General features: G+C 36.6%; 1 protein-coding gene across 9 annotated transcripts in view; it reads right to left on the bottom strand.

Moving 5' to 3' along the window:
• Positions 1 to 26,449, bottom strand: part of TRAK1 (trafficking kinesin protein 1) — a 231,307-nt gene that overhangs the window by 45,799 nt on the left and 159,059 nt on the right. For 7 of the 9 annotated variants that reach the window (XM_051961235.1, XM_051961231.1, XM_051961232.1 and 4 more), the window contains 4 exons: positions 9,550 to 9,626; positions 3,461 to 3,577; positions 1,836 to 1,936; positions 162 to 270 (listed from right to left, as the gene is read on the bottom strand). In XM_051961235.1, the coding sequence (XP_051817195.1) occupies positions 162 to 270; positions 1,836 to 1,936; positions 3,461 to 3,577; positions 9,550 to 9,600 (378 nt within the window). In that variant the 5' untranslated portion in view covers positions 9,601 to 9,626. Of the gene's footprint in view, positions 1 to 161; positions 271 to 1,835; positions 1,937 to 3,460; positions 3,578 to 9,549; positions 9,627 to 24,115; positions 24,326 to 26,449 lie in introns of those variants that run through there. The other 2 variants (XM_051961233.1, XM_051961237.1) reach the window with 2 other exon arrangements.

Here is a 26,449-nt window from a genome sequence, read left to right as displayed (position 1 = left end):
GGTAACTATTACCCTTAGTCATGTTTAAATGACTTTCTGAGATCTGGTTTAGTACCTACAACAAGATCACTGTTGGTATTAGTAAGGTATTTGCTCTCCCAAGATAAGGAAAGTAGAGCTACCACCCTTCTGAAAGGAGATAAGGAGAGGAAGGACTTCACCTCTGATCTAAGTACAACATTCTCTTCTTCAAGATCTTTTAGTTTCTTTTGAAGAGAATCCAAATGAAAATAGTTCTGGACGGAGGACGAAGATTCATTTCTCTTCAACCTGGTTTAGGGGGAAAAAAGAAATAATGTAATGTTACCACATTGTGATAATTAATGAATACAATGACTACAGAGAAGTAAGGGAAGACAACACAAACTGATTCAAAGTACAAGAAGCAAAATCAGGGAAATAATATACATACTGAATATGACCATAAAATAATGAAGTTTCTTTATCAACCAATATAGACCAAGCTTAAATCTGTTCTCAAATAATTAACAGAAAAATGTACCTCCTGCTTCGTCCTTGACAAGCTGGGGAACTAAGGTATGCAATCATAAGATGTAAAGTTTTGGGTTTGGGATTTTTTTAATATTGGCTAATTTTGCTGAACTGTTTTGTAATGGGAGATAGTTCTGTGAGTAGAGAGGTTGAGAGGTCGTGATGTAAGACAGTAGTGAAAATGTACTGGCAGATGAAATTATGACAAGTTCTTTATGGGGGGAGGAGTATTAATTTGCTGTTCACCTACATTCTTTCTCATGATCTCAGGAAACAGCAAGGAGAGTTCTATTAATGGAAAGGGGAAGGGAACAAGTTTTTATTAAGCACCAACTATGTACCAGGTACTGTGCCTTTATAAATATTATCTAAAGAAATCTTCACATATAAAAATGATTCCTTTACTTTTCATAAAACAATATAATCTTTACTTACAGGTTTGTAAGCCTCTATATTTAAGCCTCACTATTTCCCTCCTTCTTATAGTTGTAATTCATCTGGGCTTCACTAATATAGTTAATACCCTGAGACTCCCATAACCTGAAGCAAGCAATTCAGCAATTACCTAGAGTAATCAAGGGCTTGTCTGCCAAGAGATCAGGTGGACAGATTAAAACCTGGACTGTGGTCCTGAGGGGCAGTCAAGCCATCTCTAAGTGACTAACAACCCAGTGATTTCTAGGATCTAATTATTTAGCACCAGGTGCCATTCACTCAAGGGCTAGACTTGCTCAATTTTGCAGGAGTACTCCATAGTGGAGAGGAAACATTGAATTGTACATTGAAGAGCTGGCTTTGGTGTCCACAAGACACATGTTAGCCATGCGACCAGGAAGAAGTCCAATAACCTCTCAGAACATTCCCCAAAACTCTAAGTTAAGGAACAGGATCCTAGCCACAGTGGTAGACAGTTTATTCACTTAGAGTTCCCTATATTAATGAAATCCTAGATCCAAGACAAAAGTCCAAATTCATATTTAACATTTTTACTAAAATATCCTATCCCCTAGAAAAGAGAATCAATTATCTACTTTATAGCTTTAATTTCACATTCCCCAGCCCCGATATTAAAGTAATTCAATCAAAGAATGATAAATAGAGTTTTCAGAGATCATTTAATCTAGCCCCCTCATCTTACCGGTAAGGAAACTGAAATCCAGCAAGATTTTGCAGGTACAAGATTTAAACTCAGGTTCTATGACTAGATTTTTCTACCAAATGACCACCATCAATCCCTCAGCCTAAAATGTCTTTCACTAATATATTTGATTTTGTCCCATTTCCCTAAAAGTATCAAAGGCAAATTGTCAGCTTTATGTTCCAGGATCAGGATGCCAACTTACGGGGTTGAGCAGACAGATTCAGGCTCACTCTCTTCAGCAGCACTGGTGTAGAATTGAAGCAGTTCATCCTTCATAGACAATTCATGACGCAATTGAGACACCTGAAGCAAAGAGAGGTATCACAGGTTTCATTCAGTTTGTAGGAGAGGTGCTCTAAGGGCCAAATCCCATAGATGCTCACATTTTCCAAGTTATCCTAAACCTCTCCAAAAGTCATTTATTATTTGTCAAAATCAATAGTCCTACATACAATTGTTCCAATACTTAATATGTGCCCTTCCCTATGCTAAGTATTGGGGTATACAGAACAGAAACAGTCCCTGACTTCAAGGAACTTACATGGAAGAAGTAATAGTATAATTATAATTATCCCTTCCACATTATACGGGATCAAGGGTATGGTTCTCTCACCATCAGGAAAATCTCTATAAAATTATTTGGCCCTCCCTTCATACTGGAGAAAAAGTCTGAATTATTATAGTATTAAAAGATAAAATACATTGCTATTATACAATACAATACATATTATTGTACGTATTTCTAAACTTTTTCTGTGTTGTCTTCTGGCCTTTGGGTGTGATCTGTGGCTTCTGTAAAACTCCTCAAAATTTCCATTTAATTTTTTATGCCGACCTGCAATATGTCAAAATCACAATAGGGAAAGTTGTGATCTAGAAGGCTTAACTGCAAATACATTCAAGATAAATACACAATAGATGTAAGGTGGAGAAGAAGGTCCTAAAAGCTGGGAAAACCAGGAGCAGCCTTCAGCAGGAGTACCAGGAGTACAAAAAGCCGCAAATGCCTCTCCTTTAACAATCACAAATTTCATGAGAGAAAGTTGATTTCATATAAGAAAGACCAAATTGTCTTTCACCTGAGTTTAATTTTGCTTGTATTAATAAGTTTGGAAGGGGGCATCAAAAGGCAATAGTAGATTTTGACATACAGCTAGGTCCCATTGAGTGGGAATAACTAATCTTTGAAGTGGCTGTATGTGTTTGAATTCATGGCATATGAAGTTGTAATCATGTAAAATATGGTAATTTCCAGCCCAAAGAAAATATAGAAGGTAAAATCGATAACGTGGTCATGAGTTGAAAATATACCACTGATCCATCAATGCATAAACATTCATTAAAAGACTATTGTGCACTAGATATTTGCCTAGGTGCTGTGGATATACATGCAAAGGTGAGAAAGTCTTTGCCCTCAAGTAGCTTATAGTGTACCATAATACTATGATATCCAGCCATATATCTGGAGGCTTTCCATTCTTGAGTGTAAAGGGCTAAAACTCCGAGTAGGTGCACTGGGGTCGGACAACCGAGCACTTAAGGCTAATTACCAATTGGACAATACTCTATTAGCTTATGCTTGGAAAATGGCCCTTCCCACTATTCTGTGCTGGCTCGATCTTTTGGTGTATACAGATAATTGTAGGAGGGATTAGGGGGTGGAGTAAAACAAGCCAGAGTCACTTTGGCTGTGGAAGAGGTGAAGGGAGGTTGTGGAGAGCTTGCATCCATTCCCTTCATTTCTCCCTCTAAAGACCAAGGACCCTGACTCCGGCTGATTCTAAGGCATCCAGAGTGCTACCCGAACTTCACACTTGAGGGTCTTACCTCTTCCCTGATATGATCTACTTGTTCCTCAAGCAGTTCATTCCTCTCGGTCAGAGTTTTGTTCTTCTTCAACAACGACTGGCCAATCCGAGCAGCTAATTCTAAATCCCGCTCTTTCTGTCAAGAGACACAAGGCAAAGAGAATGTGATGTAACATCCTTGCCTTCATTTAGTCATCAGGTTTGAACTCTCCCCAAGGCCCCCTTCCCATTTCAGAATAGGTTTTTGTGAAAGCACAGGGAAAAAAATCCTGCGTTAAAATAGCAACTGATTATTCATTGTTCATTTCTATTATTTAATGCCCCCCAAATAGATCTCTACACATAATACAGAAAAAACTGTCATTTATATGTCTACCTGAAGCATAAGAATGAAAGGGAGGTCTTGAGAGCAACTGGAAAGTCTATTTTTGTTCCTAAAAATGAGATTTCTGCTAATAACTATATATGGGAGATAGCTTTTACACGGTATGGAGTTGTTTTACTTTTCCTTGAACAAATCCAGAATGTTCCAGCAAGAGAGCCAAACTAAGATAAAGACATGGACTAAGGATATAAGGGAGGATGCTATACTAAAATTTTTGTCTATAAAGTTCTTACTCTATTTTTTATTCTTTGGAACTGAAATGTCTACAGGGAACCTAAGAATTTTGTGTTTAACTGAAAGTCATCAGATTTTGTGTTCCAGGAAATGTTTAAAATGAAAATATAAAAATCTCCCTTTCCAATAAATGGTAAGGCTGTAGTATCAGTTCAAATAACAATTGTTAAGAATATACAATTACATGTTTGAGGCTCACATAAGCCAGTGTTAGCCCAAGAGATTGCAAAGGAATATACTTAATTTTATAACGCCACCAGGAACTTTACAGGAAGGCTGTCATTAAGACAAGCAGCTGCCTGAATACTAATGTCCAATTGACAGACACCGTTATAGAAGGGAATTCAAGCCCAGCATACTACAACTATATTCTGGGAATACTATGGATTCTAAAGGCAAGACTAAGAAGAATCAAGCAATCAACAACTTTATAACTTATCAACACAATGTTAAGCACTATTGAAACAACAAAATGCAAAATAGGTCCTGCCCTCAAAGTGCTTACATTCTAATGGCAGAGACAACTTAGACATAAATCGCCAGATATACAATAGACACAAAAAAGGATGTTTGGTGCCTTTAGAAGCATGGAGGTCAGTAAACTAAAAGAGATAAGTTGACAAAACTCCAGAATTCACTTTTAGTTTATCCACAGTCACACTGCAATTTTTAAATAGGAAAAATGACAGCTCTCTGGGGAAGGCAGAAGCATTTATTTTAGTGCTTTTTAGTAATTATGAACTGAATGATATACTCCCAGAGTAAAACAATTAAGTAATGGGAAAATGCCACAAACCACAATGTCCTACAGAGGTCTTACTCAATGACAGTAGCATGGAGATGACAGCAGGTCATCAATTCAGATAGGCCTTGACAAGCAGGCTGGACAATAGATTGGATTTTGGCTATTTCCCCAATGAAATGAAAGGGACTCCAGGTGATAAGGGAAAGAAAATAAACATTTATTAAATATCTACTAAGTACCAAACCCTTTAAAAATATCTCAGTTTATTTAGCTTGGTTTTGTAAAATGTTTTGAATCCAGCTACTGGGGAAAGAGATAAAAATATAAAATGGTCCTCAGGCTCCCACTTCCATAACTAAAGATAGTAAAATAGCAGAAAAGGAGACAGAAAGATTTAAAAATTAAATGGTTTTTAAATCTATTTACAACAGGAATTTAAATTAATCTTGACATTTCTAATGCATAAGCTTTGAGCAATGGATCACTAAGACAAAAAGCATTGGGGAAAGAACTGGCTCATGCCCATGATAATTTCCTTACTTTACATGAAAATAAGAAACAAGGAAGTTGCCCCTGTTTTTGTATCTAGGGGTTCTCTCCCAGAAAAATGAATAAAAATGTCAGCACAGATGGCTTTATTGTGAACCCAAAGCCAATGAGAAACATCCCCTCACAAGTTATTTGGTCATCTTGCTTTGTACATCCTTGTGTATGAGAGAACAAAAGATGTGATGTACAAAAAATAATACAGGCCATTTATGAAAATGATCATAGAATCAGAGATCTAGGGTGAAAGCAATCTTTACTGCACAAACCACTCATTATGAAGTTAAGGAAAGTGAGATAAGGAAAACCTAGGGAGGTTAAGGGTTCATGTACGCAGTAAGCACTGAGGGCAGAATTTCAGACTAGGACCATTGCACTATAAAAGCAGAAATCCTCCTATTGCGTTCGGGTTGTTGGGTCTGTGGCAGCATCCATTCTAGAAGATGAAGTACAGAAAGTCTATGAAGAAAATGACAAGATTCTAAACACACGCTGATACTTGGTGACTTTCATGTTCAGAGAAGAATGACAAAAAATTCAGGGGGAAACTTGGTTTTATATTTAAGAAATAAGGGGAGGGAAGGACTTACAGATTCCTTGGCAGACTTACAACCCTGTATCAAACACTATTGTGAAGTGAGTTAAAAAATATTGGATTGTATAGTTCTGCACACAAATATTGTACCTAGGATATACTATAGCATATTTAACATGTATAAGACTGCCTGCCATCTAGGTGAGGGGGTGGAGGGAAGGAAGGAAAAGTTGGAACAGAAGTGAGTGCAAGGGATAATGTTGTAAAAAAAATTACTCAGGCATATGTTCTGTCAATAAAAAGTTATAATAATAAAAAAGGTATTGGATCCACCACAAAAAATTAAATTGCTAATAATTTGACAGAAAAGAAACAGATGATTAAGGATACAGAACTAATTTTAGAATCAATTGTCTATAAATAGTCAAATTACTGAATGGAAAGGACAAAAGTCAATGCAAACAACAAATCTGAAGATGACAAGAAGTCATATGCAATTGACCACAAGAACTCCCATTTGGTGTACTTAAATAAAGTTACTGGCTCTAAAATTTGTTTCTATATTGTCCATCCATGCTTCCTGTACTTTTTTTAAGTGAAAAAAAGATGACAATTCCCTTTGGGGGCTTTAGACACTGATTTTAGTGGCTTTTGCCAAATCAGAATTTGAATTTTATGTTCCCAGCATAAAAATAAACATTTTTAAAATTTTTCAATATAAAATTGTATTAACCATTTGTTTTTGTCTATATCTGTTTCCTCAGTTACAAAATGTCCATAATAATAGCACCTACCTCATAAGAGTATTGTGAGGAACAAAAGAAATCACATTTGAAAAGTACTCAGCACAGTGCTTAACACACAGCAGGCACTAAATAAATATTTTATTTTCTGTCCTTCTCTGAAAGATTATATGCATGTCATAAAACAGGAACAGGACAACAAATAGATATGATGTAGAAAAAATGGGCTGACACTTTTACAATGATCTATACTCGATAGTAATGAGAACAGACCCAAGTAATTTGGTCTCTATCATCCGGTATGTTATTGTACAATAAAGTGGTAATAGAATTTTAAAGGATTAAATCAGAAAAAGCAGCAAAACCAAATCAAAGTAAGAAAGAACAAAACTATCTCTGTGTTGCATGATACTCAGTGTTAAAGGTACTCACATCAATTTGAAAATACCTCAAAGAAGGAAGATTCTCCCAAAATTAAAAATATAAAAAATCACAGGTCTTTTTTGCTTTTTTTTTTTAAGGTGGGACCAAAAAAAAAAAAAAAAAAAAGACATCAACAACTATCAATTATATGCTTCTATCTCTAGGTAATATTATAATTTCATTTAAAAATCTTTAGAAATGGTCTCTGGATGTATACAGTATCTTCAATAAAATATGAGAAGAAGCAGGCAGACTTTCTGGAGATGACTTTCTGCCTAAGACCACAACTTTACTGTTATATAGAAACCTGACTGTTGAGAAGTGGACAAAATAAGTTCCTCCTGTGTTTATCATTTATTGATCTTGTAAAAAGCATTTGACACAGAATAAAATGCAGCCTTGAAGGCACCACTCAGAAAAAAAGTGTTTCCCCAAAGCCTCCTCCATGAAATTCTCAGTATAAACAACGGAGTTGAGGAACACAAAGAGCCCAAACCTAGACAAGGAGAAGGACATGTGTCTTGGTGTCATATTCATATTAAAGACTGGAGAGAAACTGCAGAGGGGTGATAACTATCCACTGCCCCGTAAGTCTTAGCCGTACTAGTATTCTCTCAGGAATTTCAGCAGTTACAGAACATGACATTCTCAGAAAGAATCAAAATTACAAATTATTGAAAGAGCGATATAATGTGAATTACATTGTAATTACATAATTACATTAAATAAGCATTTACAGAAAGCCTGAAAATATGCCTCATACACATCAGCACCTCTGAGGAGCACAACTCTCTGGAGAATATCTACAGGTAACATTCTTCCCAACTGAGAGATGATAACATGAAGGATCTGAGACACCAAGTATTTGCCTAGAATCACAGGTGTCAGAGATGGGCTGTGAATTGGTCCTTCTCCTCAATTTTTTAAAACCTCTGGCCAACCATTAGCTTACCAACAATGAGTTTTAAGGAGCTGATGCTGGTTAAGCTTTGGTGAATACTCAGTGTGCCAAATTTCATTTCCTGACATTGATGTGCTCCTCCTAGATCAAATTCAAGGCAGCAGTATAGCAAACATTTCTACCCCAATTCACTGGTAATTTGGCATGACAGAGCTGTGACATTTTTTAAAAAGCACCCTATTGTCTCACTGGTTCTTCTAATAAGTAAAATGGAAAACCTTCTTTTTGTAGATAAGTATTCCCAACACAGAGCACAGTGACTGGCACATAGTAGGTACTTAGTAAATATTTGTTAATTGCTTGAAATATCATCAAAATAAAATACGGGCTTGCAGGAAGCCTTCTAACACCTGTTGATAAAGATTAAATTAATGATAAAAGTTTATATATCTCATTTGAAAAGGGAGGGTGGACTTAAGTCTGATGAGAAATAAATCACTAAGAAAATCACCAAAATCACCAAAGAATTCTCTCCTGATTTCAAGGTTCTCTGATCGCTCCAATTTAAAGATAATACTGTACTACATTCTCTTTTAAATTGAACTAAGGGAGAAAAAAGCTACTTTCACCTTCCTTAATAAAATATGAGGGAAAGTTAGAAAGAATTAAAAGAAAAGGGAATTTTTCCTCTTCCTTACATTATCTAACATGATTAATATTTATTTCTTTAATAATAAAAAGGGGAGGAAGCAGATCTTCCAGGAAAATATTTGAATATATTAAACTGTAATGTAAATGAGAGAATAAGATATTTGGGGAAAGGGGAAGAGGAATTTTTTTTTGAGAAACATGCAAAAGGCTGCATTATTAGTCTATAATTTATAGTTTTCTATAGTTGTTTTTATTTTTCAAGTTGGTATAGTTAAGCATTGGAGTTTGAAACACAAGAATGTGACAAAGCACTTTCTTCAAAACACTCTACAAAGTAGTCAAGTGTGTCAGTGTCATCCCCACTTTCTAGACAAGAAAATTGTGGCTCAGAAAGGTTAAGTGATCTGCTTTGTCCATAACTCCCTGACTGCCAAGTAGACTGATGATCCAGGTCTTTTTCCTTAGCAAGTCTTGTGTTTTTTCTAATGGACCAGGGCTGCTTCTCAAAATGCCTTGGAGAGCATTCAATCAATTCAGAAAGTTACTACTGTATATAGCAGGTGAGAGTATAAGAGTGGGCATAAGGGGGGTCAAGGAAGATTTTGTGTGTATGTGTGAGAAAGAGACAGAGATAGAGAATTCAGGAAGGATGATTGATCACTGCCAATCCTCAATCTCATCCTTCCCTCTTCTGCTCATGTATGCCTCTCAGACATAGAAAAAACACACACATACATACACAGTATTATAAAAGTGTTTTTATAAGTGATATCTTTTTTTTAAAATTCTCAGAATTTGTGTATCAAAAGATTTCTACTTCTATCTTGTTTTACTAAAAAGGGAAACAACAAAATACACCCCAACCCACCCACTCCCCACACAGAATTGTATATAACAATGTTTTCATTATAAACTATTCCTACCCAAGTCCCTAGAAAAGCTTACCTCCTCAAGAAGACGTGTCACAGCATCTATGTCATTGTATGTTTTAGTCATCTGGCCCACTCTCTCAGCACATAAAACTGAAACAAACAAACAAACAAAAACACCATGAAACCATTACCTGAGGCATCAGGTAATTAGTGAGGGAGGAAGGGAATAAGCATTTATTTAGCACCTACTATGTACCAGTACTATGTATTATGTACTTCTATAAAAATTATTTCATTAGTTCCTTATAACACCACCTGTAAGGTAGGTGCTTATTGACCCATTTTACAGCTGAGGGAACTGAGGCAGAGGATGATTTGTCCACAATGACATGGACACTAAATGGCTGAATTCATACTTGAAATTAATTCTGATTTCCAACCCAGAGCTCTATCCACTGTGCCAACAGCCTTCTACATAATTAGTACACACAATTAAGTATGGATTCCACACACAGGGCCACCTGTCTTAAATCAAATCAAGACTCAACATCACTTTTCAGCTACAAGAGACTTGAACTTTTTTCAAGGAGGATAAGCTATTTTTTTCAAAGTATTGAGAAATTGTTGCAGAGAAGAGGGAGTTATGTAGGGCACAAAAGAGAGGGAAGAGAAAGGAGAGACGGGGACCAGAAGTGGTGGATGCAAGCTGTTAAGTTCCCATGAGGAACAGGGGCAACCAATGAGGAAATATTATTCTCCATTTTCCTTCCCTCCAAAAATAATCTTCCAAAAGAGGGGAAATTCAACAAACTGTCAATTTAGAGATCTAAGCATGCTAATCATTGCTTTTGTTTTATTTTGTTTTGAAATTATTTTCTTTTCCTCTTTTTAAGTATGAAAAAAGAAGGAAGAGGATTGGGGAAAACAATGGATTCAGGGCCTTCAGGGGCATAATTTGAGACATAAACATCACCTTTTTCAACAAGCCTTTCCTAATCTTCCCCAAATTACCTTCTATTTATCTTCTTTATATTTTCATCTATACATATATAATTACGCACATATATATTATATATGCGCAAACATATTGTATTCTCCCAATAGGATAAAAACTCTTTGCAAGGAGGAACTGCCTTCATTTTTAGACCCCCGTGTCATTACATCATGCCTCGAACAAAAGGCACTTAATACATGCTCATTGATAAAGTAAGACTGGAAGAATTTAAGCCTTAGTTTAGTTGCTCCAAATAATCTAAATTCAGCAGTCAATCAAGGGAGACATCTGAGAATTGTAACATGTCACAAAGTCAGTGTCAAAGGCATTACGAGCTGCAAAATGTTGGCCTGAAATGGGATATGGCTCTAAATATTTTATTAAATGCCAGCAGAGATATTGTCCTAATGAATAACCCAGGAGAAAGCAGAGCTGATAGAATGGTTATTTTTCAACTTGAAGGAGGCAATGACCTTGAAACCAATTCTAAATCTGATCCTCCAGGGAGATTTCTAATTAATGGAAGAAAAATGAAAGCAGAGAGTTGTAAAGCAAGAGCTAATCGTATATCTTCCACATTTTCATTTTTTGGTGGGCATTTTTATTGCTAAAAACCTACCATTCTGTTAAGGGAGTTAAGCTTGGCTGATTAAATGGCTTGTTCCAGCATGGTGCTCCAAGGCAGCCCATTTCTCTTAATGTCAGACAAGAGTTTCAATTAAGAATAAGTCAATGGGACTTCTTGATGGTGGTTGAAGGTGTTTAATTTGGTGTTTAATAAAGTTCAAATTACTTTAAGTAGTCATTCTCTGTGCAGTCCCCATGAAACTATGTCACAGTCTAGTTGGAAACAAGTATCTATATATTGAAAAGGATGAAGTATTCATGACATAAAACTAGGATATTATGCCTTGGTACAGCTTAAGATAGAGCATGGCTAGCAAGCATGTTAGGGAGAACATCACTGAAATTTTTGAGACCAAATCACTGGTTTTATTTACCAGATATTTACCAAGATTATTGAACTTGAACTTTGAGCTAATTCCTGAAGCTTTGATTTCCTCAGCTAGGAAAATGAGAGTAGCTACTATCAGAAATAACTAGATTCAAGACAACTTTGATACATACTGAATGTGTGAACTTGAGCAAATCAATTGACTTTTTCTATTTCTAGTCGATAAACAAACATGAATCAAGAGCTAAATGTGCGCCATTTTTAGTATATACTGCTTCTTATGTTACTATTCATATGTTACCTCCAACCATACTAGTAACTAAAACTAGTAACTAGGGCAAAATGTGCTCACATCTTTCTCTGAAGGAACAGCATTTGCTCAAATGTATAAAGGCCATTATTTTTATCTGTTAGGTAGAGTAGATAAAGAACTACCATTGGAGCCAAGAGGACTTGAGGTGAAATACAATCTTTGACACATATTGACTGTGTGACTATGGTCTGGTCAGTTAAACTGTCAGTGACCCAAGCAATGCCCATTTCAAGTTACAGAATAGTTGTCAATCTACATTGCTTGAAAAAGTTTCTATATTGGAAGTTCTTTACAAAGCTCAAATCTTAAGTACAGACTAAAACTTTTGTTGGCCAATGATTTCTTATTAGATATAAATGAAAGGGAAATTAATATATCATGTCAATATAAAGAATCAAAGTCAACAGAAGAAATGAGTAAGTCACCAATGAGCAAAACAGCATTCTGAGCTCTGGTAGCTCAATGTTAACTGGGAAAGACATGTTAGCAATTTCCAAAAGGAATTATGAAGTAATCACTGCTTTAGAGTTTGTGATCCCCTTGTTTTGTGAAAAAGGAAACTAAAACCCTAAGAATTTAAGTGACAAAAATCACAGAGATGGATTAGTGAGAGTGAGCCTTTGAACTAAGGTCCTAAGGAAAATGAAGACAAGATTGATAGAAGGAAAGGTTCCCATCTTAGCAACCATTTGCTCCACTTAACTTGATCCATCTATATAGTCCAGGGATCCAACATTCACTTGGCTTTCAAAGGCTACAGATCAAACAGTCTTTATCAGAGGATGGGTCTTGAGGGTCAACAGCAATAAGCACCTATCAATGAAAAACTGATTCTTTCTAATGAAAAGACAATTCTAATCATACACAGTCTGACAACTTAACAAATCCACAGGTTAAGTAGCATCTCTTATTTGGAGGTGTGGGAAGAAAGTAGGGATGACCACACCTTATTTTTGCAATAAGATATATTTCCTGGGAACTTCTACAGAACTTATTAAGGGAGTTTATCAGCACATAAAGCTATTAAGAGTCACCATGGCCAAAGTCATCAACCTATTTATGAATATGGGTAACCTGTGTGAAAAGAAATGTGAAAATGCTTCAGGGTAATAGACAATCAGGCAAAGAATAAATATCCCCGATCATTATAAAGACAAAGGTTTGGCTTGTGAACAATGACTTTTACTCATAAGAGAATACGTAATGTTTTGTATTTCCACAACTGAAATGAGGCAAATGGGTAAGTGACAGCTTTTTGGCATCTGTAAACTACTTGAAATGTGACTTTCCAGAAGATGAAAAGGGACTTACTAAGATCTGAACATCTATAATTAAATTTTCTCAAAGAATTAGCCAGAGCAAAGGTTTTTATATCTCAGGATAACTGGTCAATCAAAAACCATTTATTAAGTGTTTACTGTGTGCAAGGCACTGGATTTACCACTACTAGCATTCTAACTTATCACTCTCCTCAAAAAGGGGCACATAATAATATTTCAATTTTATATGTACTAAATTATGCTTTTTTCAAAGTCACTACCCACCATTTCTAACCTCTTTCTACCCAAGAAATTTTTCTGTGACCCTGGGAATACAGGTATGTAAAATAAGTATATAAATCAAGCATTTCTGATAATAAGAAAAGAAAGAAAGAAGAAAAGTATGACAGACAGAGGGCTAAAATATTCCCCCGCATATTCAAAATATCAAGAAAACTTTGAAAGGCCTCTAACCTGTTAGACCTCTGTAGAAGTGAATTTATAGAAAAATATCTATCCTGTGATGATTTTGTTCATGTTCAAATAAATATTAGCCCCAGAGGGTCAACACATTAAAAAAAAAAAAAACTCACTACCTATCCATTATCTGGCAGTGTTACATGGCTATGGAATCGAAAGGTTTGGATTTAAATTCCACATCTGACACTTACTATGTATATGGCCCTAGGCAAATAAATTTTTCAGACTTCAGTTTCCTCATGGGTCAAATTAAGGGCTGGACTAAATGACTTTCAGTTCTAGAGTTTCAATGTAATTAAAATATAGGCAATAATCTAATCCTTGGATCATTATAACCAAGTAATTCTACATAGACCAATAAAATTTCCAAGCAGTATGATGATTCCAACCATGAAAGAGAAGCCATTGAGTGCTTCATAATGAAAGTCAGTTCAATGTCCTTAAAACTCAGATGAAGTTATTGCTTCTATGACAGAGTCTAGAAAAAGTCAAAGTGTTGAATAAGCTAAGTCATCACAGCATAGCCCAGTCTGCTTAGAAGATTTGGAACCTACTGATTGATAAAACCAAATTGTACACCATAAGAAAACTATAAAAATTTTCTAATCATCGAGTTTCTTTAATGAAGAAAGGAATTAAATGTCATTTTGTTTATTGTTTTATTTTGTTTATTATTTATGTTTATATTGTTATTAATACTAATTAATACCTTCTGAAGCAGCTAGGTGATATATGAATAAGTGCCAAGTCAGAGTTTAAATGCAACCTCAGACATTTACTAGCTGTGTAACCCCAGGCAAATTACTTCACCCTGTTTGCCTCAATTTCCTCATCTATCAAAGGAGCTAGAGAAGGAAAGGGGAAATTATTCCAGTATCTTTGCCAAGAAAACTCCAAATAAGAGTCATGAAGAGTTGAATCACAATTGGAAAAAGACTGAACAATTGAAAGCAACATGCTAGACACTAAATAGATGCCCAAAACCCAAATACAAAAATGAAACAATCCCTGCCTTCAAGGAGCTTAAATTCTAATGGAAAAAAACCAATATGTATACAAATAAGACATATAGAAAAGAATTGGGGACAGGGAGGAAGAGAACAGAACTAGCAATAAGAAGATGATGACCAGAACTGAATGACTTTTGGTACAGGAATCTTTAAACAAAGTGTTTTAAGTTCAAGTAATTCAGGGAGTTAATTTGAACAGTAAAAACATTTTAGCCAGAAACTTTTCTCCAAATTTAGTTTAAAATGTTCCATTCTAAATGTGTTAACACTATCAAATGAAGTTGTGAATTCCTCTTCACTGGTTAGAGAAAAATAGGCATCTTTCTAGAGGAATAGGCATATGTAGGCTTAAATGGAGGTGGAGAAATTATATCAATAATATTCGAAGGCATATTTTCCCAGGCTATGTTTCTATAAGACTTGTGAAAGAGGAAAAGGAGAGGAGACCCTATCTTGTTCTCATCAATGTCACTGGCAGTCTAGGAAAAGGAATTGTTGACTGAAATAATCAGTGGTGGATCACTAACACAATTCCCCTCCTTCCATATTTTAAGTGCCTACTTTTATAGCACCAGGCAGTGGTACCTAAACCACATCAGGAGGAGGCTGTTGAAGGACACAGCCCATGATGTAATGCACCTTTCCAACATGACACTTTTCTAGAAATAACTGCAACCTCAAAAAGAAATAAGATGCTAATTTTGCTTCATGACTTCAAGGAAGAGGAACAAACAAAAGAAAAGTGACTTCAGAGGCATTTCTTTTCAGGGACAAAAATAATAGCAAGCATTTAGTGAGAATCCACAGACAGACAGACAGAGGTAGATGGAAGATGGGAAAGAGTTCTGCTTGAGCAAAGTTTTTTAGCTAATGATAGACAAGTCTGGGAGGCAATCACAAATAGTCACCTGTTTTCATTTGTGTACAGAATAGAAAACACTGCCATACCCACACAGAAGAGAAATCATGTGTTGTTGAAAGAATGTTCAAAAACAAATCAGCCCATTATTCTTTCTTTTCTGCTCCATCTACATTTTGTCAGCTTAGATCACTTTTTTTTAACCTGCCCTTTTCTATTGTTTCAGACTTCTTTCAAACTGTTCAGAACCCAGGACCAATGAATGAATGGAAGTTACATGAAGGCAGACTGTAACTCAGCAGGAGGATGGCCTTGTTTGCTATTTGAGCTGTCCAAAAGTAGAATGGGGTGCCTCCAGAAACCCCAAATCCCTTTGCCTACAGATGGCTTTAATGCATCTTAATGAGGACAGACAACCACTGATCCCAGAAAAGCAAAAGGGTTTCTAGAAAAGAAGCTACTGACAAGGTCAAACTGAATATGGTACCAGGGCTATTCCTGGAAGAACCCCTGCTGGATGCTCCCTAGTTGACTGCTGTAGCGCCAAACTCTCCCCCATTCCCACTATGGTCAAATTAATTTTGTTCAATAAGCTCATCTCAGAGACAGTCACTGTCCTGCTCAAAAAACTTCAATCCCTGCCAATTTCCTACAGGATACAATCCAAAACTCTTTAAGCTGACATTCAGATTCCCACTTAATAATTGTTGAATTGAACTGAATTCCGTGTTTTGGCCCCAATTTGACTTTCTAATATGAGCTCTCTATTCTACTCAGACTAAGATAATCATCATTTTGTGAAATTATGGCATTTAAACTTTTCCCTTCCCAGAAAAGTTCTACCCTTCCTCTGCCTATATGATTTCTCCTCGATTTTCAAAATCCAGACCCTTTGTGAAACCATTGATGTTTGCCACTGCTTGGGAATTTCTAGCTTAGGAAAGAGCATCTAGTAGGAACCATTGATGATTGCTACCACTTGGGAATTTCTAGCTTAGGAAGGAGCACCTAGTAGGAAGAAGAGAGCAGAACTGAAAGAACTGGGCTCAGATCCCATTTTTCTCAGACATCATCTGGCTAGTTGACCCCGGATACGGACCTCAGCACTCAACAAACATATGCTAATAGACTGATTTGGGTTCTTCCATAAAAGACTGTCTCTGTTCCCAAGGAGTTCATTCTCTAATGGAGAGGACAGCATGAGGATAAACAGGAGAAATGGGAGATAATCAACAGAGAGAAAGGTCGGGAATTCATTGAAATGGGGAAAGTCACCTCCAGAAGATGGGATTTTATCTGAGACTTGAAGGAAGCCAGGGAAGTGAGGAGGCAGAGGATGGGGAAGGAGAGAATTCCAGATATAGGAGAGAGCCAGTGAAGATACCCACAGTTGGAAGACAGAGTATCAGTGAGAAGGCCGAAGGCCAGGTAAAGGAGGGGAAGGTGATATAGTGGTAAGTGGAAGGTGACCTAATCCAAATTAGATCAGAATTCGCATTTAAACCCTGAAGTCAGCACCTTACTGAAGATTTCCTACCTATGCATCCTAGATAAGCCATTCAACTCACTGGATCTCAGTTTCCTGACCTATAAAATGAAGGGGTTGGTGTAGATGAACTAGTTTGCTTTTAGTTATAAGGGGTTCTTAACCTGGAGTCCAGAAGCCCCCCTAAAGGATCCAGAGATAGATATCAAGGTTCTGTGAACTTGGAAGTGGAGAAAGAAATCACATTTTTATTTTTACTAATCACTAAATGAAATTTATGTAGCTAAGTTGCATAGCAGATAGACCCCCAAGCTTAGAGTCAGGGAGACCTGAGTTCAAGTCTCACCTCCAACACTTACCATCTGTGTGACCCTGAATATATCTTTTAACTCAGTTTCCTCATCTGTAAAATGAACTGGAGAAGCTACTGACAAACCACCCCAGTATCTTTGCCAAGAAAACTCCCAATGGGTCATGAAGAGTCACACATAAACAAAATAAACTAAACAAAAAAAATGAAATTTAACATTTTCTTAAATTATTTTAAAACAAATGTCTGAATTGTCTTCACCACAATGATAAAAGGTGACACAAAAAATTGGTTAAGAAGTCCTGATGTGAGGTTATTGTCATCTGCTCCAAAGGTCACCCTAGATAACAAAGCTAGTACAAAGTGACTAAGCTAGAATTCAAAATCCAAGCTCAGGGCTCTTTCTGCTTCCCCAGAATGCCTTGGGCTGGAAGGTAAGGAATGAGAAAAAGGCCTACTTCAATTTTTTCTTTTTGGGTTTGTTTGTTTTTTTTTTCCTCTAGGGAACTTGACTCAATAAATATTTTGCTATGGTAATAGTCCTTCTAAATAAGGATAGGTAGAAAAACAGCTGAAAATGAAGTAACTACTTCTCCTTACTCATGTGCAGACTCTTAGTCTTTAAGCCTTAACATACATTGTAACTGAGTTTTTGTGATTACATTTGGAATTTTCTTGGCAAAGATACCAGAGGGGTTTGCTATTTCCTTCTCTAACTCATTTTACAGATGAGGAGAATGAGGTAAAGAAAGGTAAGTCATTTGCCCAGGATCACACTGTAAGAAAGTATCTGAAGTCAAATTTGAACTCAGGAAGATTAGTCTTTCTGATTCCACATCCAGTGCTTTATATATTGCACCAAATTATGCCCTATTAAAGACTGGGGTTAAAAAAAAAAGTAAAAACAATCACATTTACAAAGTTTTAACAAATCTGTTCATAGTAAGCTCTTCTTGTGGTTTGTATTTCTGCAGCACACTATCCCTAAAGTCATGGACAGACACCAGTGCTATATATCTTAGGACCATATACTATATTTAGAATTAGAATGGACTAGAGATTAATCATAGTGAAAGATGGGACCAATTTTGCAAATGGAGAAACTGAGGCAAGGAATGATTAAAGTGACTTTTGTAGGTATTCCAACTCTTGATGCAGTGTTCCTTCCATATGTCACAATAGATTCTAGTAATAATGCTACAGAATAATTTATATAATTTGTCATCTTAAAATTAGCTTTTTCAATATTTTTTTTAATCTGGAATATACCCATAATGCTTCAACCTCCATCTTGATTAAACATTCAATAGATTTTTAGAAAATAATTGTCAGCAACATTTTTTTCAATTTTTGAGAAGAGGAAGATTAGTTTATTTTTAAAATTTTCTACCAAAATTTAGCAGACCATCAATACAAGGATAGCTCACTATCCACAAAAACTTATAAATAAACAGACTATCCCATCCTGACTGTGATGTTTATAACTGGGTCTCAAAAGTCAATGTTTTTACTATTCCTATTAAAAAGTTTTTTAAAAGGAGGCAGGTGATACAAGTTTTCACAGACTTATCAACCTCTTCATGGACTCCTTTCCCTACTTCCCTTCATTTGTAATGTTACCCCATTTCACTACTTTGACCACTATAGGCTTTTTAAGCGTTCAAATCCTGCTTCTGACACATAATCACTGTGTGGTCAAATCGCTTCATCTTTCAGACTTTTAGACAACTCCCTCTCTGACTGTAAACCTCAATCTGCATTGTCAGTGGGAGTTCACACATGTAATTCAAGCCCCTGTGAAATCTTAAATTAGTAAGCTCAGCAAAAGCTGCCAATATGTCTTGCCATGAGTCCAACAAAAAAAATAGCCCTTTGATTTTTTTTTCTTTTTAAATAATCCTTTACTTCTTGAGCAGAATGGGCAAACCAAGCCAGTTTCACATCGAGACCTCTGGGTGGCCATCCTGAGAAAGATTCTGCTGTTTGTAGCAAAAAGTTAGAAGAAGCTCATTGTACGGACAGCCCGATCATAAAATGAAAATTTTCTTGGGAAAGGAAGACGGTCCAGTAGTTTATAAAGAGCAAATTTCAATGTGAATAGATGAAATGAAAAGAAGAAATTGTTTTATGACCTTTTTTTTTTTTTTAACAAAATGAATACACTGTTATAAAGCCTAGAGATAAATATCCTGTTCAGGCCTCTCAAGATTGTTGACTAGAAACATCCTCTTGGCACAAACACTGCCATTTTAACAAGGTAATATCAGGTCTGTTCTGGTTTCTGATTAACAGGAACTCCTAAGAAACTCTGATGAATATAATTCAAAAGAATGCTAGGGAGCTATAAATCCCAACGCCAAATTATCAGTCTCAATTTATCTGTACTTGGAGATTCAATAATATTTGTTTAGTAATGTCTCCCTACCAGAAAGGAGAGCTAGATCAGTTTCTAAGAGTAGTGAAGAGGCTCTCTAGTAATTCTTCATTAGTCATTAACACGCCACTGGGAAGCAGACAACTTTCCCTTCTGAAAGGAGGCTGTTGAAAAGGCAGCTTTTGATAAACTGAGAAACATGGAGATTTCAAGGAGGGAGACAGGAAGGTATATAAGAACTCAGGAAGAAGGTGTCTGGTAGGGGGACAATCAATCAACAAGCATTTCTTTAGCACCTACTATGTGCCTAGAACTGGGGATACAACAGTCAGCCAAGTCAGCATAGGTTAAAAAAAGATCATTACTGAGAATTAAATATAGAAGTGATAATGAAGACAACTAAAAGACAAACTAAAAAAAAAAAAGAAAGAAAAAAAAAAAACAATAGAATCATATTTTGCAATTGTTAAGTCATGTCTGACTCTTTGTGACCCCACTTGGGGTTTTCTTGACAAAGATACTAGAGTGGTTTGCCTTTTCTTCTCCAACTCATTTTACAGATGAGGAAACTGAGGCACACAGAGTTAAGTGACTTGCCCAGGATCACACAGCTGGTAAGTGTCTGAGGCCAGATTTGAACTCAAGAGGATGAGTCTTCCTGACTCCAGGTCTAATATTCTATCCACTGTGTCATATAGGTACTGATTTTGTCAACAGAGAAATTAAATATCTGGAAAGTAGGGTGGATTCAGAATAGCATGTGAAAGCAACTCATATCTTTGAAACTATATGGAGACTCACCCTGAAAGTTCTAGGATCATCATATCATTCAATGATCAGTGATTTAGCACCAGAACAGACTTTCAAACATTCATTTGATAGATAAATTATGACCTAGAGAGAATAAATAGGATGCCCAAAGCCACAGTAAAGGGTAGAACCAGAATTTAAAAACAGATCTTTTGACAACCATATTCAAAATATTTGGTCAACTGAGATAGCTTAACAAATTTCCAATAGTAACAGGGTGACTCATAGGACAGTGAACAAAACAGGGGTGATTCACACCCTAACCCTCCGGATTTCCCACCCTCCCCCCCTTGGGACCACTCTCAGGCTACATGACCAAGCTCCACAAGTGGCTTATTGGTCTGCCTCGCCTCCATGATGAGAACACACTTGGATTACTCCCAGGGCTCCAGGAGAGAGAGCCTGTGTTTGGGCTTTCCCAGCCTGCATCCTTCCCTTTAAGGGGAAATCAGTTGTCAGGGAAATCTATCTCATTCTCTAGGAATTTACTTATTCATTTAATTCTCCAGCCTTGGATCCAACATAAGGCTCCATGTGAAATGTCCCCCTGTGCTCGGGCACAGACACATTGCTTACCCAGGGTTCCAGGACATTCAGATAGATTTTCAAGGTTCTGTCCCTATACTGAGGTTTCTTTTTTAAAATTCCTCACTGGAGCATAATTAATGATGTTAAAGCATTCCATATACCAAACCTGAGAAACACCCTTTGAGATAAAAGGCTAGTATGCTCTCACACATAAAAATTGTCTTCTCTATTCAATCATTCTTCAGTTGTGTCTGACTCTTCATGATCCAATTTGAGATTTTCTTAACAGACACAGGAATGGTTTGACATTTCCTTCTCCAGCTCACTTTACAGATGAGGAAAGTGAGGCAAACTTCAGTGAATTACCCAGAAGCACACAGCTAATAAGTCTCTGAGGCCAGATTTGAATTCACGATTTTCTGAATCCAGTCCCAATATACTATCCACCCACCATCTACTGTCTTCCCTAAGACTGGTATAATTTTTATACACTTTAAATCTGGATGAGGAAAAATGAGGACAAGAGGCTCAAATTTCAGAATGTTCAAAGGAACACATGTGCTATTATAGATACTGTTAAAAAAAGAAAAGTTTTAACAAAATATCCAAGATGTTTAGGATGTGGTTTTATTCTCGGGTAAGAATCTCCTCTGCTTGTGAGAGCTTATGATTTGTAAGGTTTCACATAGGATCCAGTATCGGAGATTTAATACAAAAGAGGCCTTAGAAGTCACCTGCTCCAACCTTCCCATTCCCGTTCCCAACGGAGGCCCAAGAAGCTAGGTGACTTGCCTACAGCCTCACAGAATCCAAAACTAATTCCACAGCGCCCACTCCTCCTCCTCTTAGAGACTAAAAAATCTGCCCATTATCCATTATGCCAAATGCTCTTTCATCCAACTTATAAACAAAACTGTTTATAGCCAAGAACTATTCTGCGTTCTCTGGCTTCCACTACGAATTTCTGGCAGGGTCTAAGATCTGAGCTACCAATCTCCAAAGTCCATATAATACATGTTCCTGGCAAATCTTTCCAGCTCGACAGCCATCCCCAATGCCACTAATTAGCAATTCAACAAATGGTTTAACAGTTATGTTGTGACAAGTGAAACAGAAAAGTACAAAAATCATGCTCCTTAAGTTTTCTTGGAGAAAAAGTTGTGGATATTCGAGCTATAACAGAATACGTGCTAAATGTTATAAAATATCTCTCTGTGTGTCTCTCTGTCTACTGTGTATCTCTCTCCTCTCTCTTCCCCCCCCCCTTTTTTTTTGCTGAGGCACCAGCACCCACAGCAGCTTTAAAGGCATCAAATTCCCTTTGAATCACTATCAGATTTTTTAAATTTGATGGCATCATCAACAACTCAACAAATAAAACACAAAGATTTTCCCAATCGTGATACTCCCAAGATCTTAGACATGACAAAAAGGATTATCTATGATCTAGTGCAGTCTACCATTTAGTGGGTGCCTATTCTATGCAAGGTAGAGAGACAGACAAATCCAAATGATGTCCTCAGGATCCTAGCTTATGGTGTAGCAACTAATGGCACAGGGGGGAAGTTCATCAGATAACAGAGGTGGAACTCAGTTTGAATGACAAGAATGAGGGACATACCAGTCCTTCTAGTTTAAAGAACTTTCAGACCCATTCCCAAGGAAAACTCAATTGGCCTTCTGCCCTTCACAGGAAAAAAGCTTTAGGAAACTGGGACTAAACAAAGTGGGAGATGGGGTGGAAGAACTAAAAGACTGAGGGGAAACTGAATTCTAAAGAAAATGAAAGCCTTTAAAAAAAAGATTGAGCTCCCCCCCCCCAAATAAAAAAATCCAAAGGAATTATTTCAGTTTCACAACGTACATTCAATCCCATTAAATAAGAAAAATCAATCAGGAAGAACTTCTTAGATACCTATTTAGTAGGCCTGAAAGTAGAGCAAAAGTAATCAAACAAAAAATCCCACCAGTTAGTCCATATTTTTTTCATATACATAATTTTATCTTAAAATCACTCATATACAGGATTGTATTTGGAAAATCTTACTTTTTGCATACCATTATATAAGAAAATGTTATTTTTCACACACTATCATATGTGAAAAATCATTTTATTTAGAGAGATAAGGAGCAAAATGAGAAGGGAATCATATGGCTAGAATCAATTAAATAATAAGTAACTGGTCAACCTTATGTAGTTACTTGTTTTAGGAAACAAATCTAAGTTGGTCATAATTCTGCAAGGTTTTTAGTTCAATCCTTTCTGATCTCAGGGCAAAGCCTTCATCCCTGTGATATCTTGAATTTGCCATAAGGGTGTCTTCCCCCACTTTTTTGAATATAAAGGGCTCTATCAACTTAAATGAGCCAGACTTTATTAGAGCCTACCTCCAATCCTGTAGCTGGATTTCTCTTTGTCCTCTTCCTTGTTATGATTGAAAACACTGAAGATTGTAAACATATTTTTGAATAAAAATCACATGTATGTCTTAAAACATACTAACCATAAATCTGTATTTTGAGAGGTTGCCCTAATATTTGTTAGAGGTAAAAGAGAGGGACGCAATTCTAGGAACCAAAGGAATCAACAATTAATTATTATGTTCAGGTATTGGGTGCTAGGAATACAAGTGGCAAGACTGTATAAATTGTGCTGGAGTTCCTGTTCTACATTCTACCCAAAGAATTCTATGACTTCTTATTACAAAGCATAATTTAATCAAAAACACCTATTTAATGCATGAGTTCTTAAACTTTTACATATCATGAACTTCTTTGGCAGTCTCCTGAAGCCTGTAAACCCCTTCTCAGAATAATGTTTAATGTATTATACTTAAAAAAAAATATATATATATACACATATATATATATATATAAAAGATCTCTATAAGAAAACCAATTATATTGAATTATACTGAAACATAGCTATCAAAATATTTTAAAAGTTCACAGATACAGGTTAAGAACTCTGTCAGAAGTAAAAATCCTATAAGACCAACTAGAGAGGAAAGAACTCTTGTATTTTGACTCTGGTCTGCATTTTTTCATATATACTCTAACCTTCACCTCCTAAAAATTATTTTTTAATTCTTGAAATAACAAACATTATAGGCACTATTTAATCCAATTTACACCGTGAAGACAGAAGAAACTAATTTGAGGTAGCAAATAGCTAATTAGAAAAAAGAGACTAATGTTCAAGTCTATCAGGATTGGGAAAGAAAAAAGTAAAGAAAGTTTAAGACAAAGTAACATAGTTACCCTCTTCCAAGAGCTCCAGGCTGTCATGTTTAACAAGGGCAGGTTTTCTTGGTTCATTGTCACAATCATACTCAAAGCACTCTTCTTTATTTCCCAATTCTTTCAATGACATTGCTAAAGTCGGATCATTGTCCTAAGCCTTTGGCACTGGGATGCCTCCCAGCCACCTCCTTGGAGGTGCCATCTGTACAGTGACCTGAGCACACTCCCAGCAGCCTGGAAACTCTCCTGGGCAGGGAGCATGGCTTGCCAACATCCCGGGTGATATATCTGTGCAAAGGGCTATATTATCACACCTTCAATCTCTTTCGCCTAAGAGGGAATCTCAGACTGCCTGGGGTAGATGGGAGTCAGGATGGGGGAGGAAAGGGGATCATTGGGGAAAAAGCCATCACCTCCCCCTAAACCTTGCCTAGCCTTGTACAACACAGCACAGCCAGTAGTTTGAAACTAATTCTAGCTAAGATTCCAAAAGCAAAACGAGAGAGGAAATCATCAATTTTGAAGCCTTTTGCTCTTTGTCTTCTCCCACAACCTCTCTCCCCTCTGGAACCCTGGCTAATGGTACCTTCCTTGAAGTTTCATAGCAACTGCATAGGGAAATTCAGACCAATACTTAAACAGCTACTACACCTGTTTGGAGGCGGGGAATCTGTGGGCAAGTCACCTTGGTAAATGATTGCCTAACTTCCTCAGGTGACAGGTTTCCTATGGGTGTGCTGAAGAAACACACACACACACACACACACACACACACACACACACACACACACACCTTGTGTTAAGCAACTGGGGGGGGGGGGAGGATTAGCAAAACTGGGATTCTAGTTGCATGATAACAAAACTCAGAGAAGGAAGCCTTTGATTTTATTTCAAAATAAAACACAAAGATGTTTGTGTTATTTCACTCAAAAACACAGATGCAATAAAGAGCTAAGTCCTACTTGTATACTTGCTTCTCTATGCCAAGGGCACTTTGGGGTTTGGTCTGCATTCTATATCCCTCCCACTCCCCACTCCCCCAGCAAACTCTCAGGGTAACTCCGTAATCTAAGAGATCACTATGGTTAACAAAGCAAAGTTACTCATTTCATGGCTGGAGAAAAGAAAGTAGAGGAGACCAATATGTGCTGACTGAACAAAGAAAGAAAGCCACAGTTCTCCTGCACATCCACTTCAGAAAACAACCATTTTTCCCATCTATTGTTTCCCTTCCAACAACAAGAAAAGCAAATGCTTTCCTGAAATGGTCTAAAAAGCATCCTAAGCTTTGTGGAAAGAAGTTTTGAATTGCTTCTCAGCAATTCTCCTGAGCAAATCCTAACAGAGCTCTTTGCTCCTAACAGCATTACATTAGGGGATATATTTTTCCTTCCTCTAAGGAGCAAACTCAGGGTCACTAAAGACGTGCAGACTGCTGGAATCCTAGCAGGTAACCAAGAGGGAAGGTTCTACAGAAGGCAGAAGAAATAAATGCCCACAGAGAAAAGAGCAATATAGCTAGCTTTATGGAAACTTGCTATAAGACCACATAGAGTCCCTTTAATTGCCAGGGCTGACCTTAATGGAAAGGAGAGTAAGAACTTGAAACTTCTGCTTTGTTTTAGAAATGAAGAACAATGATAGTCCATTATTGTTGTTTCAGAGAAGGAGCTTCAGAAATATCAGTGACATATTAAATAAAAGTCTTGTCTATTTCAAGGGACAGACTTTTTTAAAAAAGGTTTGGCGAAAATTAAAAGAGCAACCAAGAAGTCAAAATGGCATGATTAATACTGTACTGATACTGGAAAGGGAAGAAAAAGTACTGAAGACTTTTGGAATTTCTGACGTGATTAATATTTGCAGCAACACAGGATGAAAAGTGAAGTTTGATTCTGATCTCTTGGAAGAGAGATGATACATTTTGACAAGGACGGTAGGAGGGAAGATGGGAGAGGAAGAGGAGAAAAGGGAGGAAAAGCAGAAAGAGGGAAGGGGGTAGAAAGAGAAGGAGAAGCAAGAAGAAAAAGTGGAGGAGGAAAAGGAAGAAGAGGAAGAGAATGAGGAAAAGAAGAAGAAAAAATATATATAAATATATATAAATATAGAAAAGATCTATAAAATTAAAAAAAAAAAAAACCCTGGGATGCAAGGCTTTCAAAAGCATTGTTAGTAAATTAAATTTAAATTTTTCTCCCAACTTACAAACAAAAGTTTCAGAGGCAAGAAACCTATATTCTTCCACATATGTGCCTTGTACAGACTATAAGAAGAAACTAATCTATAATGGTAAAAAAAAAAAAAAATTCTATATACTTTTTTTTAAAGTTACAAGTTCTTGTTTTGTCATTT

The sequence above is a fragment of the Antechinus flavipes genome, chromosome 5, assembly GCF_016432865.1.
Source record: "Antechinus flavipes isolate AdamAnt ecotype Samford, QLD, Australia chromosome 5, AdamAnt_v2, whole genome shotgun sequence".
Classification (NCBI taxonomy): Eukaryota; Metazoa; Chordata; class Mammalia; order Dasyuromorphia; family Dasyuridae; genus Antechinus; species Antechinus flavipes.
Note: the sequence above shows the minus strand (reverse complement) of the source record. Positions and strands in the feature narration are given on the sequence as shown.